This window comes from Thamnophis elegans, chromosome 10, assembly GCF_009769535.1.
Source record: "Thamnophis elegans isolate rThaEle1 chromosome 10, rThaEle1.pri, whole genome shotgun sequence".
In the NCBI taxonomy this organism is placed as follows: domain Eukaryota; kingdom Metazoa; phylum Chordata; class Lepidosauria; order Squamata; family Colubridae; genus Thamnophis; species Thamnophis elegans.
The window spans coordinates 45,300,061-45,320,155 of NC_045550.1; the positions used below are offsets into that span (position 1 = coordinate 45,300,061).

At 36.7% G+C, this 20,095-nt stretch overlaps 1 protein-coding gene across 5 annotated transcripts in view; it reads left to right on the plus strand.

Moving 5' to 3' along the window:
* Positions 1-18,267, plus strand: part of LOC116514448 (muscleblind-like protein 1) — a 142,037-nt gene extending 123,770 nt beyond the window's left edge. For 3 of the 5 annotated variants that reach the window (XM_032226054.1, XM_032226055.1, XM_032226057.1), the window contains 4 exons: positions 1,397-1,567; positions 4,409-4,501; positions 17,795-17,860; positions 17,992-18,267. In XM_032226054.1, coding sequence (XP_032081945.1) covers positions 1,397-1,567; positions 4,409-4,501; positions 17,795-17,860; positions 17,992-18,252 — 591 coding nt within the window. In that variant the 3' untranslated portion in view covers positions 18,253-18,267. Of the gene's footprint in view, positions 1-1,396; positions 1,568-4,408; positions 4,502-8,542; positions 9,168-17,794; positions 17,861-17,991 lie in introns of those variants that run through there. The other 2 variants (XM_032226056.1, XM_032226058.1) reach the window with 2 other exon arrangements.
* The last annotated feature ends 1,828 nt before the right edge of the window (positions 18,268-20,095 follow it).

The following is a 20,095-nucleotide window of genomic DNA, read 5'->3' on the forward strand; positions in this document are numbered from 1 at the left end:
AGAGTTTCTGTTGTGCAAATGTTAACTGGCTAGTCAAATATATTTGTCTGGCAAGAGCAGAGCCAGATGGGGAGAAATGGAACAATTTATTTGGACACAAAAAAAGAGTGCTGAGTTGGATCCTTGAATCAACAACAAATATAAGTGTGGTAGCTTTCTGTGGAAAAGAACAACATAATACTTTATTTGATTAATGAGTCTTTGAACCTCAGAGGAACAGAGCATGGCCACCATTATTGTTTTAGATTATTTGCTCTAGGGAAGGAATTGGAATTATTCAGATTATGCTGTTTGTTCAGCCAAGAAGACATTTGGGTTTCTTTAAGGTCTTCATGTTAAGCATGTCTCTGGGGAAATAAATACCATTATTGCCCTTGAGTGAAGGCAAATGTATATGTCTCAGGATAATCTTGCAGGATCCAATCTGAGCCAGCCACTGGGACTAAAGGTTTCTTCTTGCAAGCTTTTGGACTCATGTTGGAGTCCATCATATAGAAAGAGAGAAGTTCCCTGATCATGGGGTCCAGCATGAGTCTGAAAGTTATAAGAATAAACATTTGGTCTTGGTGACTGACTCAGACTGGATCCTGCACCATTATTGCCCATTTACTTATGATAATTGAAAACAAAAAAATTGTTGACTGCTTGCTATTTTCAGGATATATGCGTCATTTATGTCATTTAGCATTCAGAGGTCTTGAGCTTCATTTGCTTGTACCCATAGAACTGGCAGGACTATTAACATTGAGTTTGATGTCAGTGTGGGATGGCTGTGCTACTTCATACTTAATTTAATCCAGCTACTTTTCATTGACTTCTGGGTTGTGCTTGTTATGTATTTCAGCCAGCATAGAATGCCAGTTATTAATATTTGTACTCATCCCAAAGCTGTCTTTTGCTAATATTTGGAGAAAAGCTGATGGTGGTTTTCTTTTTGCCATCTACAGAGAATGATCCAATTTTAAGTGTTTTGGTTTTTTTCTCTGAAGTTATTGAACTTTAAAAACGTTACAATTAGCATTTCTTTAAAATCTTAACTAGAAATATTTTATTCCCACATTTACGTGGCTATTTATTGATTTAACTCTATGCACTTGGTGATTACCATACACAATGTAAAATTGCTATCATTATTACTATTGTACAAACTGTATGTTTTTTTCTACCACTATAACAATGTAGGGTTGTTTTTTTTTAAGTGTTGTTCAATTTCCTGTAAAGATGTGTATTATTTGTCTTTTCATTGTGCAAAGCTGTACTTAAAACAGGGATGAACAAATAAAATGTACACAAGGAGGTAATATGTATAGCTTACGTGCATCTGATAGTATCAAAATAGTTCATACAACAAACAAAGCAAAACTAATTCTTTTTCTTATGCTTTCCTGTATTTCAGGGACGATGCTCAAGGGAGAACTGCAAATATCTTCACCCACCACCACACTTAAAAACACAGTTGGAGATCAATGGCCGCAATAACCTGATTCAGCAGAAGAACATGGCCATGCTGGCCCAACAAATGCAACTAGCCAATGCCATGATGCCTGGTGCCCCATTACAACCAGTGGTGAGCATTGATTTACTCTTCTTAATTAGTGTTCCAGTGTGACAGCCACTGTCTCTGTTACGGAAAAATAGCCTGGTGAACATGCAACTGCAGTCAGAAATTGTCCATCATAGATAAATAACACAAGAGGGAGAATAACACTTTTTATGATGCAGCTCAGGTATCTAGCATCCAATACATGTTATTGATTAATATCAAAGTAACTCATGCAGAGTAATACTTGGCCCAAAATTGTGTAAGTGAAATTTTAAATGAAATTTTACACAATTTTGGGCCATATATTACTCTACATGTGTCTCTTGTGCTATGTATTGTATTTAGCACATAGTTGTACAGTGTGGTAATATTAGGCCACCCTGCTTAAACAGCACGAGAGGATCCAACTCCATTTCACAAGAGAGAGAACTAGCAATACAGTTTCCAGAGTAATTGGCAGTACAGCATCATTTTACTATTTTTTTTAGAGGCACCAATCTCTACCCAACTAATCACTGAAGCTCTTTCCTGTTTGTTTCTGCTTCCCACTTTCTTCTTATTTGACCCACCCTTCATGTCTTCATCTTAGTAACAGTCCTCTATTATCTTTACCATGGTCTTTCCCCATCATTTTTCTTCTGTGGTTTCTTGTTGGTGAATGCAGAACTATTTTGGCCTATGGCATCTGCTCATTCATGCTTGGAAAAGAAGACAAAAGAAAAATTAGGAGTAAATGCAGTATGGTTTCACATGACTGTACTGTGGTAGTGATATCAAGAGAAAGGATTTCAGAGGGAGGATTAGGGCTGTGTTGCAAATATAATACTTGCCAAGAACAGTTTGTTGAGTGGTAAGTAAGATTAATTTAATGTAGTATCCATTAGTAGCATTTTCCCTTCCTTTATGAAGAAGATGCTTAGATTGGGACATCCAATTTTAGACTTTGTTTCAGGACAAACAGTAGCTTACATCCTTGTCTTTAATTGACTTAGACATATCTTGGACTTATTCCAAAATAGACCCATTGAGTTTAGTTGAACTACTGCATGATAAATAGGGTTAGTAAGGCAGCCCTAAGCTCTGATATTTTTGCACAATGACCTATATTTAAGTCTGGTTAAGACAAGTATAATTTAATTTTAAGAGGTATCCAGATGTAAGAAAAGTAGCAAGCAACAACTCCACATACCAGATTGGTTACAAATGCCCTGACTTTAATCTGATTTGTGGATTTACAGCTATAAATACTTCAGTTTTTTCAGAAATTATTATAGACTGGTAGAGTTGGAGTTGTTCTTGCAACTTTGAAAGCCTGGTTTTAATCCTCTGTTTTTAGTTTACAAATTTGATGAGCAAGATAAACAAATCAGCTTTGGCAGGAGTAGTGAACTGAAACATGCTTTCTTTAAACTAATAATAAGGCAACTAGTCAGAAATCTCCACTGTGATGGTAATGCAGCTGATGAATAATAAATTCTACTATGTTTAGTATCCTGAATTTTTCCAAAATGTGCAGATAGTTGTTTTTTTTTAAAAAAAAAAAAAACTTCAAATGGAACATTTAAGGCATTAAGATTGAAAATATTTTTTTTTGTCTAAATGATAAAAGAGATTTCCACAGAAACTGTGTATGGAACATCCTAATGCTAAACCTGTACATTCCATTTTGACTCGTTTCATACAAGAACTCAAAGAGTTAATCCCCTTTCAAGAATTTTTTAATTGACATTTTGTTACTGAGCTATATCTGCCTTGTTTATTGTAGCTTAAAAGAATAATGAAAAGCTATTTGATAACAGATATCCTTATGTAATCATAAGTTGGAAGGAAAAAATAAAGGGCATGCAAACAAAATCCTTTGAATGTTTTGTAAATAAGAAAGCAGTTAATGAAAGAATACTATTAAAGTTATATTAGCATAGCAATGTTTTGAAGTTTAAAAATCAAGTAAGATTTGAAAGAAGTTTTATTTTAGGACATAATGGGAAGAAAAGTTAAATTGTGGTAGTGCTTCCTCGTGTAGAAATATTTTATTCTATAAGATCACAAGAAAAATAGACATAGTTCTAACTTGCTAATATTTAAAAACAATTCAATCACACTACAGTTTGAAATGTAATTCAAAGAATTTTCTTCAGACTGCTGTGCAGAAATCCCTGAAATAACAAGCTGAAATTTTGTTCTCCAAAACTAGCTGCCTTTGGATGCAGCTAGAAAATCTAGATATAACCCCCTATATCAATTTAAAAGCACTTGCTGGCATGTTTGCAACACACAGTCCCTATTGCAAAATGCTATCATCAGTATAAGATCATAATGGAACAGTAAGGGGATTTAAAGAAATACTTAACAAAAAGCAAAGGTGAATCCAAACCTGTCTATATTGTGTGTTTCCCTATTTTAAATTGATTTACGAAGCTGCTAGTGGTCGGCTGGAATATTGATGCAACATTTTCCTAATGATACCATGTTAATCTGGAATGGAGAACCTATGCCGGTTTGCGGATATCTTTAAAATAAGCAACTTTCCCTAAATTTGACACCTTCCACACCGGTGGGGTGGGGGGACGACTTCAAGTCCCAGAAATCTCATTAATAGCCAAACACATCTTGAAGAGATTGAAAAAGGCTGCATGCAAGAGAAAGTTTGGAGTCTAAAAACATCTAGAAAGCCATAGGTTTTCCATTCTGATACCTATAATTTATTATTTGTTTCATTAGAATTATAACTTTTAGTCACAGCTGAAACCTTAGTATCATCAATTTATCCTTTTCATTTAACTAAATATGATTATTAATGATTAAGTTTAATATTTTAAGTAGTGAACTTATTACTATTATTATTATATTATTATTTCTTCATAGAACCATATCCCTCAGACATTCCAAAAAAGAGGGGGGGAGGGATCTGCATATTTCATCGACACTGATTGCATTTATCAATACCAAACACTAAAGGTGAGAAAATATTACCGTTTTGGGTCTTCTTTCTGTTTTCCTTTGTCAGCTGGAAATAATGTGTTCCTCACATTGACTTATTAAATGTACATTCATAGACTGTCAGATAATTAACATTTCTATGCCAAATAAAGTATTTACTTTAGACCAATTAGTGAATAAAATTGACAGCAATAAAGTTAAGCCTTGATTTCGTATGAATAGTAATGTGCTACTGGAATGCTATCACCATACTATACTATCATTCAATGCAAAAATTTCATTTTTCAAAACGAAAGTTAGTTAAATAAACTTAAAATAATTGAAGGGATATAATATGAAAAGAATTCCTTTTCTTCCATGATGTGAAAAAGAAGTATGTGTGCCTTTTGGCTTTAAGTAAATCAGGGCTACAGGTTATAATATAGTGGCTCTTCCCAGATTTAGCAATGATCCAACTACTGCATTTTGTATCCAACCCATTTGCCTTATTGTTTTGTCCTTCTAGTATAATATAGTCTCTGATCTTTATTTGATACATACAAGTGGGAGAGGGGTAACACCTTCCTTTGCCTGCATTAAAAGAGCCTTGATCTGCTTTGGAAATAAGTTTGTTTCGCCTATCACCACCACAACCAGCCTTCATCAGTTTTCTGCATGAACCCATTAAAACTTCTTTCCATTGTTAGCTGCACTTTATTGAATACCGTCGTGACCATTTAACATAGGAAATAATACCCAGTCGCACCAAGTACAACTTACAGATATGGTAGCAGAACATGTGAAGGACCGTGGAAGGCAAACTGATCTGATAAAAATTGGGGGTTGTAATCACATTGAAATATGACTAAGAATATAAGGAATATATTATTTTGATAGGAGCCATGCTTTTTTTCCCCCCTGTCAATCACTGAATTCCATCATTGGATTGTCATTAGCAAGACAATGGAATAAACACACTGTCCCATTACAGCTTTTGTAATCAGGAAGTCAACAAATCTGGACTGGGCCAGACACAAAGATTGTGCAGATCTATGGAAGTTCTCAGTCATCCAGGCCATGGTTGTCTCCAGTGCTTTTTCTTCAAAAGGCAACTGGACTATGTTTTTTTCCTATAAGGAAGGAATGTATTTTCCTTGAGGAAGAAGACCTTTCACTTCTCTTGGATGAGAAGTCAAACATCTTCTCCCTCAAGGAAAAAACAGTCCAGTTGCCTTTTGACAAAAAAAAGAAAGAAAGGGGGAAAAACACTTTTGATACAAGATTGTGCAGGTTTTTTGAAGGCCCTGGTCAAAATATAACACCAATTAGGTCTTTTATCTCTGGTATCCTCCAAATATATTTGGCTATTCTGTTATGCTCCCACTAATAGAATCCCCAAATTCAGAAGAGTTAAATTATTTGCATGTATCCTTGGTCCAGTGTTTGAACTCATTGAGAATATAATAAAAGTTCTATGGAAAGATACCATGTTCACCTAGAAGATAATCCAGTTTCTCTTCTCAGCCAGATATTTTTTCTACCAGACAATAATATCCAACCAATTTTGTTTGTTTGTTTTTTGAATCATACAACAATGGCAAACTCAGCCCTTGTCCTGTTGTTTGCCTCTCCCAGGACCATTTTTTTTTAAAAAAAAAATCTGTCCAGGATTGGCAACATCTAGATTGGCAGCTATTATGATTAAAATATCTCACTCAGACTTTCATATCTCAGGTCATCTTGTTTAAAAGCCACGTTAACCTATGGCTTTTCTATATTCAGGTCAGAAAATCCCAGCTATGATTTATATGCTTTCGTACATTTGAATTGTTATATTTTATAGTAAAAAATTAGTGTTTTGCTTGCATAAAATCCTATAGCATAAATGCAATAAACTCATATAGTAATACATTATATTTATTATCGATTCATTTAGTAACAATATATTCATTTATTAACAATTTATTCAATTGTTCCATCATAGAGGTGCCTCACAGGAAACATGTGTTAATGCATTAGAACATGTATGTAAAACAGATACAATATTCGTTTTATTTATTTGCATGCTGTCTTTATTTTATTTATATATATATATATATATATATATATATATATATATATATATATATATATATATATATATATATATATATATATATATATATATATATATAAATAACTCAAGGCATCAAACATATCCAACAGATTTTCCTCCTAATTTCTCCACAGCAACAACCCTGTGAGATGTATTGGGCTTAGAAAGAGTGATTGGTCCAGGTCTGCCCCGTGGCTTTTATTAGAGATTAGAATTCACAGTCTCCCAGTTTCTAGGCTGATGCCTTAACAACCATTATGTAATCCATGAATTATTGCATTACCAATATTAATCATGAATCTATGAAGATGTTCTACATGGGGCTGCCCCTGAAAAGTGTTCGGAGACTACAGTTGCTCCAGAATGCAGCCGCGCGAGCGAGAGACCGCCTCCTGCCACATACCTCCCAACGACCAATAAGATCTCACAGGTTGGGCCTTCTCCAGGTGCCGTCGACCGGACAATGCCGGCTGGTGACCCCCTCGGGGGAGGGTCTTCTCTGTAGCTGCTCCGTCCCTGTGGAACGATCTATCTGTAGAGATCTGGATCCTTCCCACTCTCTTGGCCTTCCGAAAAGCCACTAAAACCTGGCTGTTCCGGCAGACCTGGGGCTGTTGAACAAGGTCCAGCCCCACTTAAATGGAATGTATGCTGTGCTGTTTTTTAAATTGTATTTCTCTTTATTTTTTAACTTTAACTTTTATCTTGTTTCTGTAAGCCGCCCAGAGTCCTACGGGATTGGGCGGCATACAAATTTATTAAATTGTTAAATTGCTAATTGTATTCTATAAAGTTATATACCTCATGGCATTCTGACATAGTTGCTCCTTTCCTTTCTGAGACTGCATACTCATGTTTGTGGAAGCAGGGGATATTTCATGTTTGAGGCAAGAGATGGGAGGGCGGGGGAACTTAGTCAAGAGGCCAAGAGTAGTCCTTTCTATCTTTTTCACGTCATTCTTTCTCAGCCATTTGTCCTCTACCTACTTTCCAGAAGAACAAAAAGCCAAAACAAATGAGCAGACAGTGATAGGTGTTTATCTTTCCTTTCCATTGTTTGTATGCAGCATGTGCCCATTGATGCTGGCTTTAATATGAGACATAGATGAGCCAGCACACGCTATAAATACATGATTTATTTAGCCTTTCCAAGGAAGGGTAATATATGGCAGTGACAGCACTGTGTCTCTCATAATTTCTAACCAAGCAGTCAGACAGATTGTGAAATATATAGCCCAAGGCAGGGATTGATTATTTATGTGATGCATTCTCAGTTGACTCTAAAACCTCAGATTTCACTCAAAAGATTGCTATTTTCTAAGTTTCTTTCTTGCCTTAAATTGATCCCCACCTATAAGGGCAACTTGTTATACCTATCAGATTTCCCCCTTCAATTATGAATAAAAGCAAAGTCTCTATGGCGCAGTGGTTAGAGTGCAGTACTGCAGCCACTTCAGCTGACTGCTAGTTGCAGTTCGGTGGTTCAAATCTCACTGGCTCAAAGGTTGACTCAGCCTTTCATCCTTCCGAGGTGGGTGATATGAGGACCCAGACTGTGGAGGCAATATGCTGACTCTGTAAAACGCTTAGAGAGGGCTGAAAGCCCTATGAAACGGTATATAAGTCTAACTGCTATTGCTATTTGTAATAGCAAAAAGTGACTGAATTGAAGGAAAGCAGATGGGACTTTACTCATTTCTATTTTTAGTGCGGGGAGGGTTTCATTTGGGGGCCTGGAAGTTTCAGGATCAGAGCAAAAGATACATAGCATATCTACCAACTTTACTTTCGTTCCTGTTCACTGTGAAAATAATATGCAGATCATGCAGTTAAGTTTTGCTTATTACATAGTTTGCTCTTCCTGTTTGTTTAGTGCTGTTCTCAGTGCTAAAATAGTTATAGAAATATTAGAGTAGTTTGATTTTGATCAATGTGCAACTATAGAAGTTTCATAATCCAGGTCCTTTAATTTGATACTCTTACAGCAAGAGGAGTGCAGTCCAAGCGGCACCCCTGGACCTGTCTTTGTTTGCGCTCCACTTCACGAGGTATATGTTTTTTGTTCAACATCTGCTTAGGAGTTACAAGTTTATGCACCTCATGATATCTCAGTTCTGTTCTTTGCCATTCTACTTTTCTTATTAATTACAGAAGTCCTTTAACTTTATTTAAGTTGCAGTTGAATTCAAGCATTATACTATGCCCTGATCTGGCTAACAGTGTTTTATTTAATAAAAAAGCTGTATTTGAATAAGAATCTAACCTGTAAACCATAGTTTACAAACCATAATGGCTGGATTACAAGGAAACTCAAGTAAATCACATTGAGGCTTAATAGAGTGCTGAACTCATCAATTTAGTTTGATCCAGTCAGAGCTAAACTTAAGATAAATCAAAATTAGATAAATGGGAGGAGGGGGAGAAAACTAAAGTACTTAATTTTGTCTTTTATTGAGAGTAAAGATGATGACTCATAAATATGTAATCGGTATTATCAAAGCAAAAAAAATGAAACATGAAACTTAATTTTGTCATAATTAACCTACATCCCATTGGCTTCAGTGGGTTTGTTTAAGGCATAATGTCATCTGTATGTAATCTTCGGCCAGCCTAGCAGTTCAAAAGCATGTAAAAATGCAAGTAGAAAAATAGGAACCCCCTTTGGTGGGAAGGTACGCCTTTGGCGTTTGGTCATTCCCACATGACCACAGAGACGTCTTTGGACAGCACTGGATCTTTGGCTTTGAAACGGAGAGGGTGCCGTCCCCTAGATTCAGGAATGACTGAACGATGTGTGAAGGGAACCTTTACCTTTACCTATGCAACCTAGTAAATTTCAATATTTTAAATTATGCACAAATAGTTTGATGATTTATTAATTGGTAATGTATTATTAAGGGTTTTCTTTTATATATATATATAAATTTAATATTCATTCCTTTTAAAAGAAGTAAATGTGCTGGTAATGCATACAATTTTTTCTCAGCACCATAAAGAAAAATCAGATGTCATCATTTAGAGTAAAGTATTCCTTTATGCAAAAAAAATAATAATGCATAAACAAAATTGCTACAAGACATGAAAGAGATTGAAAGAAAATATGTACCATTTCTTTCCAGCCTACTAGCTCTAAATATATTAGGAGTACAAATCCAGTACGTCCAGGACCCATGGGATTTGTCCTACAGTCCAATCCCATCTGACGGATGTGTGTGGATTGGGAAAAAAACTTCAAACATCTGGATTCACCTTGAGTCTGAGCAGAAGTAGCATGTCATGTTTCGTTCCTTACGTGTTTGATTTGCAAAAACTTGGTTCTGATATCCACGTGGTTTTATCTATAGTGAGCAGTTAAACTAATTCGCTCTACCACTTTTTCTCTTGTTTGCTACCTCTGGAAGCGATTCCTGCATCTTGGGTTTCTGACATTTAAAATAAGCATGAAAGGGATACTTGAATCATGGTATCTGATGCTCTAAGAGCTCTCTCCCTTTCTTGGTGTTGAGAAGTTGACAGATTTATGTAGGGTTAGGATGTTATTTTGAGACCCGAGGCTATACCTGCTTATGTGACTTGTCTATCCCCTGACGGGCCTTTAGTTTTTGATCTATTCTATTATTATAAAAGGAAAAATGTGAAAAAGAAGCAGTATTTTCACATCTTATCCCCCAACGATATGAATTCCTCTTGAAGGTAGAGAAAACACCAGATCTTAGGCAAACTTTCCCATGATATTAACATTGATTATATCATATATACATACATACATACATACATACATACATACATACATACATACATACATACATGCCGTTTAAACCGCATCACCCTTTCACATTGGTCCTCTGGGATTTCATTGGTGATATATAATCTTCATTCCTCCTAATTTACTATTTTAGGCCAAAGAACCTGAATTTTTCACTTTCATTTAATATAAATGGAAGAGATTTTTTTTTTTAAGGAATCAATGATTGCAAAAAATTCTGCTGAACTTTTAGTTTTAGATTTGTTTATGCCATTTTTATTGTTTTTTATAAATAGCTCAAAGTGGCAAATACTCCTTGCTCCTCCTATTTTCTTCACAGGAACAACCTTGAGTTAGGCGGACAAAAAGTGACTTCCAAATGATTGAAAGAAAGGTGAAATAATCCCCTGACTAATCCATGAATCGATTTGTGTTGTATCAATACACCTGCTCATTTTTACTAGATGAATCGGGGAGGATAAAGATAGCAAACGAACAGTAAACAGAGTTTTGGTGAACAGATTGTAGGGTGAACAGCAAATGAAACAACATCTGTTTCATGGTTAGGTATCCAAAACAGTTAGGCTGAATTCCCAAGACTCTGCATTCCATAGCTGAGAGCAGTGTGAAGACGGCTTTATTTGGGGCCAAAACAAATATCTCTCAAAGTGCAGATGAGGAGATCCTTAAAGAGAAGATCACCGCTTATTATTGAAATCTGGACAGGGTCATATCAGATTGCTATGGAAAGCTGACAGCTTACCTAAGTCTTTACCAGAAAACTGGAAATCAATCAAAAATAGTGCCCCATTCTCCTTCAATGATAAATGTGCTACAACTGCATCATATCTCTCAAGACATTGTCATAGTAAACTAACAGCTGGAAGACCTTTATATAAAACAATTTGATTTCTCTTTTTTGTCTTTTGTCAACCTCCACAATGAAATAAGAGAGGACACTTGTTGCACCTGGGAAAACCAGCCATAAATTGTCCTCTATACATGAGGAGTGTCGTGCAAAATGAAGCAGGATGATTCTGTATCACTATGCAGAATCACTAAAAGGGAATTGAGGACCTTCATTTTGATTTAGTCACTAAGCACACACAGTGACTCAGCAGTCATTGAAGTGAATATTTCTGTCTTCTGCTGCAATTTAACAGCATGGTAACTTTCTCATTCTTGCTCGGTCCATCTGACTGTACAGAGCAATGATGCTTAAAATATTAAATATCCTGCAGTGCAGGAAAGGAAAATGATGCTAATGTGGTTGGATTTCTTTCATTCATATTCTGTACTATTCCAAATACATTCTGTCAGATTATTTAAATGTTGAATTGCCACCACCCCAAATAAATACATAAACCTCTTTATGCTAGTCATTGGGTTATTTTATTTTCAAAAGAAGGGAGAATAATCATAACATCATGCACTGTGCACTTATCTTGGATGTACTAGTACGTATCCCAAGCTGTAACTTCAATTGCATCATAGAACTTGAAGAATCAAAGCTAGTCAATGCATACAGTAGATGGCCCAGTGAATTAGTATAAGGTCTTTCTGAATCAGCCTCTCCTACTGAAATTTAGGCTGTTGCTGCAGAAGCATTACGCATCCTGATTTCAGATGTACAAAACAGAAGTGGGATATAAATTTAATAGCATAAATAAAGTCATACATTGCTATTACTTTAGATAAGATCTTGCTGAGTCTATTACTACACATAAGCCCTGCCTTGGATACTTTTATTTGATGTCTTAGCTTTCCATCTTTTGTTACTGGTTTGTTGAAGAGAGAAATGAGCTACTGTGAAAAATGCTTCCTTGAATGTTTGATGGTTACATTTAGTAATAGATGTTTCCTACATACATTCAGAGATTTGTAGATTAGCCCCAGTATATAATAATAATATTTAATATTAATCAGTAGGAATACATAAAGTCCTCCAAGGACAGTAGAGTGCCCTTTTCTTCCCAAGAAACTAATAAACCTGAGCCCCTTTCATAGCAAACGTGTTATTGGCGCAATAAACATCTTTATAAATAACAAGTAGTTATGTACAGTTCTTTACTCCAGCAAGAAGTCCTCTATACACAACTCTTTCCTCCATGCAATGCTTCTTCTTCCTTTACTCCATCTCTTTTTTTCCTCTGTCTGTTCACTGTTTTCATCCTCCCTAGACAGGAAAGAAAGTGGTTGAGAGGAGGAAGAAACTGTTTGGTCTTATACGTAGTCTTGCAGTGACTTGCAGCCAGTCCTCACACTTATGCCTGAAGTCACATGATCACAATTTGTGTATTTATGACAGTTGCAGCATCCTGGTATCACATCACTGTTTGTGATTTTCGTAGCCAACTTTGGACAAAGTCAATGAGGAAGCCAAAGCTAACAGCATAACAGCAGCAGCTCCCCAAAAAATGTTGTAAAATTGGTCACAGTAACATGATGGCTCATTTAAGACCTCATTGCTTAGTGACAGAAATTCTGACCACAATTCTAGTCATAAATTGAAGATTATGGTTAATTAGAAAGCATCTTTCAGCATGAAGCAAATCCAAAAAGAAAGTTTTGTGAAGGAAGATAAACTTCACACGGTGGAGAGCAGCAGAATAAACCACATATACACTCAGGTTTCAAAGTGGGCAGAGTTTCTACTTAGTCCAGAAACCTGAGAGTTAGGGAGTTAAAAGAATGCTAAAATGAAGTTTTACTCATGGCAAATGGCACATTCCATAAAGCAGAGCCAGTTGCAGTGTAGACCTCTGGCCTAGATGGAATTTGGAAGTATATAATTGATTTCTCTTTTTTTTAAAAAAAAAAAGTACCCACAAAAACTTTCCTGAAAGTTTAACAGCTCTTGTTAAAGAGCTGAAAGCAAAATAATTTACAGGGAAGAAAAGCGTCTAACAAAACTATTATGCTAATCAGTATAAAATTCCATTTTAATTCCCACAAATGTTCGGGACTTCTAAGATTGGGTGTTATGGTTTTTGGAATCTTTTTAGAAAAAAATAGTAACTCAGACCAAATTTTCTAATCCACATTACTTGGTCCAGAATTACTTCGATCTTCCTTTTCTTTCATTATATAAAATACTATGATTTCTTTATTGACTGTCTTATATTAGTTATTTATTTATTAGATTTTTGTGGGGGATGTGTTGGTTCAGTGGTTAAAGACACTGACTTGCCCAGGTTCAAGACCTGAGCACTGCATGACGGGATGTTCATCCATCCTTGCCCACCTTGCTCTTGCCCACCTAGTAGTTCAAAAGCATACAAGTGAGAGTAAATAAATAGATACCACTTTGGTGGGAAATTAATGACATTCTATATGCCTTGGCATATAGTCATGCAGGCCACATGACTATAGAAATGTCTTTGGTCAACAGTGGTACCCCCTGCTAAGAGATGGAGATGAGTACGGCCCCTTGAGTTAGACAGGGGAAACATTTACTTTTATTAGATTTTTATCCTGCCTTTATTACTTTATAAGTAACTCAAAGTGGTGAACACACCTGGTACTCCTTCCTCTTATTTTCCCCACAACAATAGCCTTGTATAAGCTGAAAAAGAGTGATTGGCTTAAAGTTATCCAACCAGTTTTTCATACCTAAGTCATAACTAGAACTCAGCCCACCTGGCTTGTATTTGCAGCACCTTAAGTACTATACCAAAGTGGCTTTATGATAACTTCTCTGATAAGGTCTTAGCTGCCTGCATTATTATGCTTGACCCCAGTTGGCATCAGCATATTTGAACGCTGGTCTCATTCCTTTACTGCATTTTACATATTACAATTCAAGAAGGATTTCAGGCAATAATGTTTCATGTATAAGAGTAGGAAGGAGATGAGACTGCCAAGAATGTGGGACATGTTAACAAGATAAATAACTATTAATTTTTACAAAACATTTTGCCTGGGCAATTAGATTATCACAAAACTCTGGCTTTATTTGCTTCCCTTTGTTTTCTCTAAAAGCTCAATATAGCATTTAGCTCTTAATTTCCTTGCTGTGAGATCTTCCATAGACAGTACAATCCATCCATACTTTTCTTCAGAGATTAGTTCTGATAATTTTTAAACATAAAAGATACATCATTGTTTATTTATTGAGTTGTGAACAGTAGCAATCATTGGATAAATCCTAGTATATTCAGGAGTTCTTAAGAGGGAATGGGTATAGGACAGTTATGGAAGTGTAATAAATTTACATTTCAAAGTGAGCAGTACCAGTATAAAGACTGAAATTTACTTCTTTTCTGGATTTGAATTTGGCAAAACTCTGTGCCTTTAGCACTGTATGTATGTATGTATGTATGTATGTATGTATGTATGTATATGTATGTATATGTATGTATATATGTGTGTGTGTGTGTGTGTGTGTGTGTATGTTTGTTTTTGTAGATTTTCAAGGGTACAGGTATGCAGGTCTTGGTATATTCGGGTCTTTTCCCATGTAAGATTGAGAGTATATTGACGACGTTTCAAAACGTCACCAAGATACTCTCAATCTTACACGGGAAAAGACCCCGAATGCACCAAGACCTGCATGTGTGTGTGTCTGTGTGTGTGTATAAATACATAATATACATACTCATGTATGTGTATAAATGCATAATTTTCATGTAGAATGTTTTTAAAAATCTGAAAAGAGGATTTAAAAAATACCCTAATGAAGAAGTATGCAAAACTAGAGAAAAATAGACCAGAAAATTGGTCTGACAACCAGAAAGATTGAGGGCTAAACTACAACTTACAGGTAGTTCTCAACTTATAAACATTCTTTTAGTAACTGAAGATAAAAGACACTGGAAACAGTTATTTACAAGACCATTGCATCATCTCTATGGCCATGTGATCAAAATTCATTGGCATTTGGCATGTATTTAGGATGGTTGCAGCATCCCAGGGTCATATCATCATCTATTGTAACCATCCAATCCAGCTTCCAAAAAGCAAAGTCAATGGGGAAATCCAGATTTGCTCAACAACCATGTTACTAACTTAATAAGTGATTTGTTAGTATGGCAAAAAAAGGTTGTAAAATAAGGTACAACTCACTTAACTATTGCCTTATTTAACAGTGGAAATTTTGGTCCCAATTGACCTAAGTCCAATTGACATACCTGAAGTTTAAATTCTTAGAAAAAAAGTTTGTTAACTTCAAGAATAAAGGTTAAAAGTTTACCGTTGTTTTCACTCTATTTTTTTAACTACAGAACAGCCTTGTTGAACCTGGTTCTCTCCAGATGCATTTACATTCCAATGCCACAAGCCTAAAGAACCAGGTGGGATTTGTGGGAAAAAAGATCTAACGCATCTAGAGAACAGCAGATCACTTATGTCTGTTGAGATTCTCAGTCATCCAGGTCATAGTTGTCTCATTTTCAAAAAGCAACTGGACCGGAACCAGTGAAGCTTCTTGGATGAGAAGTGAAATGTCTTCTTTCTCAGGGGAAAAACAGTCCAGTTGCCATTTGGAAAAGCATCTTTGAGACACCAGATCACTTGAATTAGAATAGAATAGAATTCTTTATTGGCCAAGTGTGATTGGACACACACAAGGAATTTGTCTTTGGTGCATATGCTCTCAGAGTAAGTATAAGGTGAACAGGGAGCCTACCATGCTGGCCAGAGGTTTTTAAGACTTGTGATGAATCACTTTTGAGTAATGAAATACAAGGGCCAAGTCCCTGTAATAGAAGGGCAAAGTTTAAACTTCCTTTGTTATCATCCAACTTTGGAATGCAGACTGCTTTGGGAGCTAAATCTTATCCCGTCTTTATAAATCATCTGGAACATTTGAACTATTGTCACCTTGTGTTATGTGTGTTTGAAACTTGTAACCCACTTTGATAATTTCACTTTGATGTAAAAATGGGGTATAAATCAAAACAATAAAGTACTTCTAATTCGTACCTTAGATTATCCAGTCTGTGTAGAGAAGAGACCAGGAAAGAAAATATCCCTTGTTTGTCTTTGCTAAGCTCTCTCTGCCTTTAAGATTAATCTGAACAGTAGTAATGGCGTCAATGTATGCAGGCTACAGCAACTTCATACGGTTTTACTTTGCAACACTGATAGTAAAATATAATTAAAAACTGTCATTATTATGAGGTTACATGCAAATAATATTATAAACAGCTTTTATAAAAGAAAAGACCTTATGAGAGGTGCCATTTTCATGTATATGTACTGTATCTTACAATTTAATTGCTCTGTGAAAAGAATAAAAATGTTCTTTTATAATTGCTGTAAGAATTATATTGGTACAATATGAACGGTCCCTGCCCAGTTCCATCAATTGGCTACTAATTAGCTTATATAAAAGCTTAACAAGAAACGAGTGTTGTCTTTATCTCCTGTAGTTGAGGCTGAAGTAATTAATGTCATATATAAAAAGTATCATGCCCTTTTCTTGTGAAGGCCTTCAGTTTGATGGGGGGAAGGGAAAAATGTTGTGTTGTTTTAAGTACTAAGAGTCCAAATGATGTATGTAGTGGTAGTCCTCACTTAGCAACCATTAGAAGTTATGATGGATCCCCCAAAGGTACTTAGGACCTGATTCTAGTGTTCTGGTGGCACGCATGCACGCAACACACAAAGTCACATGACCACATTTTGAACACTTAGCAGCCGGCTTATCTTCATGGCCAGTTGCGGTATCCCACAGTCGCGTGACATAGTTTACTATATGTTTTCTTGCAGGAAACTGGCTATAAAGGCCAGTTTCCAGCAAAAAATTCACATAACAATGCATTAACTTGCTTAACAAATTCAATGTTCAATTTAGAGGCATGGTGTTTACTTAACCACCACCGCAAAAAAAAGCTGTAAAATTAGACTGATCACATGGGTACCTTGACATAGGACCATCACAACTTAATGACAGAAATTCTAAGGCTCTGTAAATGCTCTGTATTTCTTCTTGTACAGTTATCCTAGCTTGTCATCTTTCTATTAGATAAACATTAGGAAGCATCTTCTCTAACTGGGCATTTACTGATTGGAAAGTGTGGGCTGCCAAGGAGACTTGAGAGGGAGAAAAAAAACTCTTAACAGCAACAGCTGTAGTGCCCTCAACATTTTCAGAAGGAAAGCTGAAAAGCATCCCCAAAATAAATGCAAATAAAGTACTGGAACACTTTAAGAATAATGTAGAAAGACAAAAGAAATTTACCTTTTCACAGCAGAAAAAGGGCTTGAGAATTTGAATTGAAAATTTTAAGACAGCTTTAGGCCAAACATTACAATTCTAGCAGCAGGAATCATACATATTGTAGATTATTCCAAAAGAAGGCCAAGCGTATAGATCCTGAGTTCTTCTGGGCCTTGGGATGAGTAACTCTTAAGATGCCTTTGCCAGTGGAAGAAGGCACCCTAGTGATTGCTCCTTACTGCACCAGTTCTTGCATACCTACTGTGGAAACATGACTTGACTATCCAGAACACAGGGGTAGTGTGCAAACTTTATCTCCTTCCCTTACAGTTCCTGGGATCAGTTGCTGGCTCAAATGCCTTCCTTGAACAGGAAGCTTCTTCCATGTATGAGAGGGTCAGTTAACACCATTGTCTGCATGCATAAATGTTGCATTATTTCAAAATGATTTAATGTAGAAAGCTTTTTGGGACTACTATTTACATTTGACTCTCTTGCTCTCTCTCTCTCCCTTTCTCTCTTACCAGCCAATGTTTTCAGTTGCACCAAGCCTAGCCACCAACGCTTCAACAGCCTTTAACCCCTATTTGGGGCCAGTTTCTCCTGGCTTGGTCCCAGCAGAGATCTTGCCAACAGCACCAATGCTGGTTGCAGGGAATCCTGGTGTGCCAGTTCCTGCCGCTGCAGCAGCAGCAGCACAGAAGCTAATGCGGACGGACAGATTGGAGGTAGGAAATAATTTGCCTCCCAGTTCTGGTTGTTTTGATCAGCCAGGTATGGCTCATTGATTCTCTAAATGTAATCCTACTTGGGATATTTTATGGAAGGAAGTACTATTCAGAGAAAAGCCTTTGCCCATCGGCAGTATAATAATGTGATTATCACGTATCGGGCTAATTCTTGAAAAGGAACTAATGAATTTCAAACCCCACCAATTTCCGTACTTATCAAAACATTACTATTCCTAACAAGAACAACATTAAAAGCAATAGATCATCAGCAGTAAACTAGGACTAGATTCACACAACATGCTTAATTGGTTTATTGAATTAAACCACCTTCTGTGTTTATGCAATACTTTCCATTACAAGTGAAGGGAACAACCTTGCTTCAAATGCAATGACTCGCAAAAAATAATAGTAATAAGGTTAAAACTGAGATCAGGATCTGTTACAGATGCCAGAACTTTAACTTGGCCAGTAGAGTATGTTGTATTGGGTGTGGCATAGGACTGGACTCCAATGCAGAGCTGAGTATGTTTAAGTCTTTGCATAGGCAAAGTAGATAGGCCAGTGGCCTACAAAATATGCTGGGTGGCCTGTATAATTTTTTTCAGCTCCCCCCCCCCCCCCGTGGTTTTCATGTTTAGAGGAGTGTAGAAAACCTCAAACACAAAAATCATTCTTTAACCCTCCCTCCCCCATTTATTTTACTGATTTAAAGTTGACTATTTTGTGACCAAATTCCAGCAGACTCTTTATAGAGCTTTGAAGCTGCGGAAACACAAGAAGGTCATTGGTTACCCATCCTTTCATGATGTTAACATTTTTGTCTCTGGAAAATTTATAGGCAATTAATGAACTTCATTCAATTCCATCCAGTTTTTCAACAGCCCGCAGAGCGCCTAATTGAAGTTAAATCCTTAAAATCTTATCTCAAATGATGAATGATTGTGCCATATCTTTCTTTTAGAAGAAGAAAAAGATTGCAGGCAGTCCTCAGCTTACAACCATTCATTTTAGTTACCATTCAAAGTTACAAAGGAACTGAAAAAAAAATGGCTTATTATGACCGACTTTCACACTTAGAAATTGTTGCAGCATCCTAATGGTCACATGATCAAAATGTGCATACTTGGCAACTGGCTCGTGTTTATGACAGTTGCAGTATTCCAGGGTCATGTGATCACCTTTTGCAACAAGCAAAGTCAATGGGGAAGCAGATTCATTGAACAACTGTGTTACTAAACAACTTCAGGGATTCACTTAACAACTGTGGCAAGAAAGGTTGTAAAGCGGGCCAAAACTCATTTAATATCTTGCTTAGCAGTGGGAATTTTGGTCTCAATCGTGGTCATAGGTTTAGGAGTATCTGTAATGCAATTTCTCCTTCCCGCCCCAAAACAGTGAAAGGGAAAGGATTCAAAGTTCTGACCTTGTTCTCTTGCTTAACATCAGCCACCTTTCTCTACAACAGCTGGGTGGAAAAGGTTTTTTTTTAATGGCTCTAGCCACCTAAAGTTTTATTAACCCTGGTATTGATGGTATGATATAAAGCCGTGATGGCGAATCTATGGCACATGCGCCAGAGATGGCACACAGAGCTATCTGTGAGCATGTGCCCTGTTGCCAGCTGCTCTTCTGGTTTCCAGCATGCACATGCACACTGGCCTGCTGGTCTTGGTGCATGCATGCGCATCAGACAACTAGTCTTCATGCACACCAAAGTGCCAAAAACCCGAAGACCAGGTGGCCAGCGTGCGCATGCCATCTGGTCTTCCAGCGCATGCATGCACACCACCCAGCTGGTTTCGGGTTTGTGGCACTGCACCATGCACACACGCATTCCAGTTTGGGGACTCGGTGCCGAAAAGGTTCGCCATCACCTGTATAAAGCCAGGGCCAGCTTTTA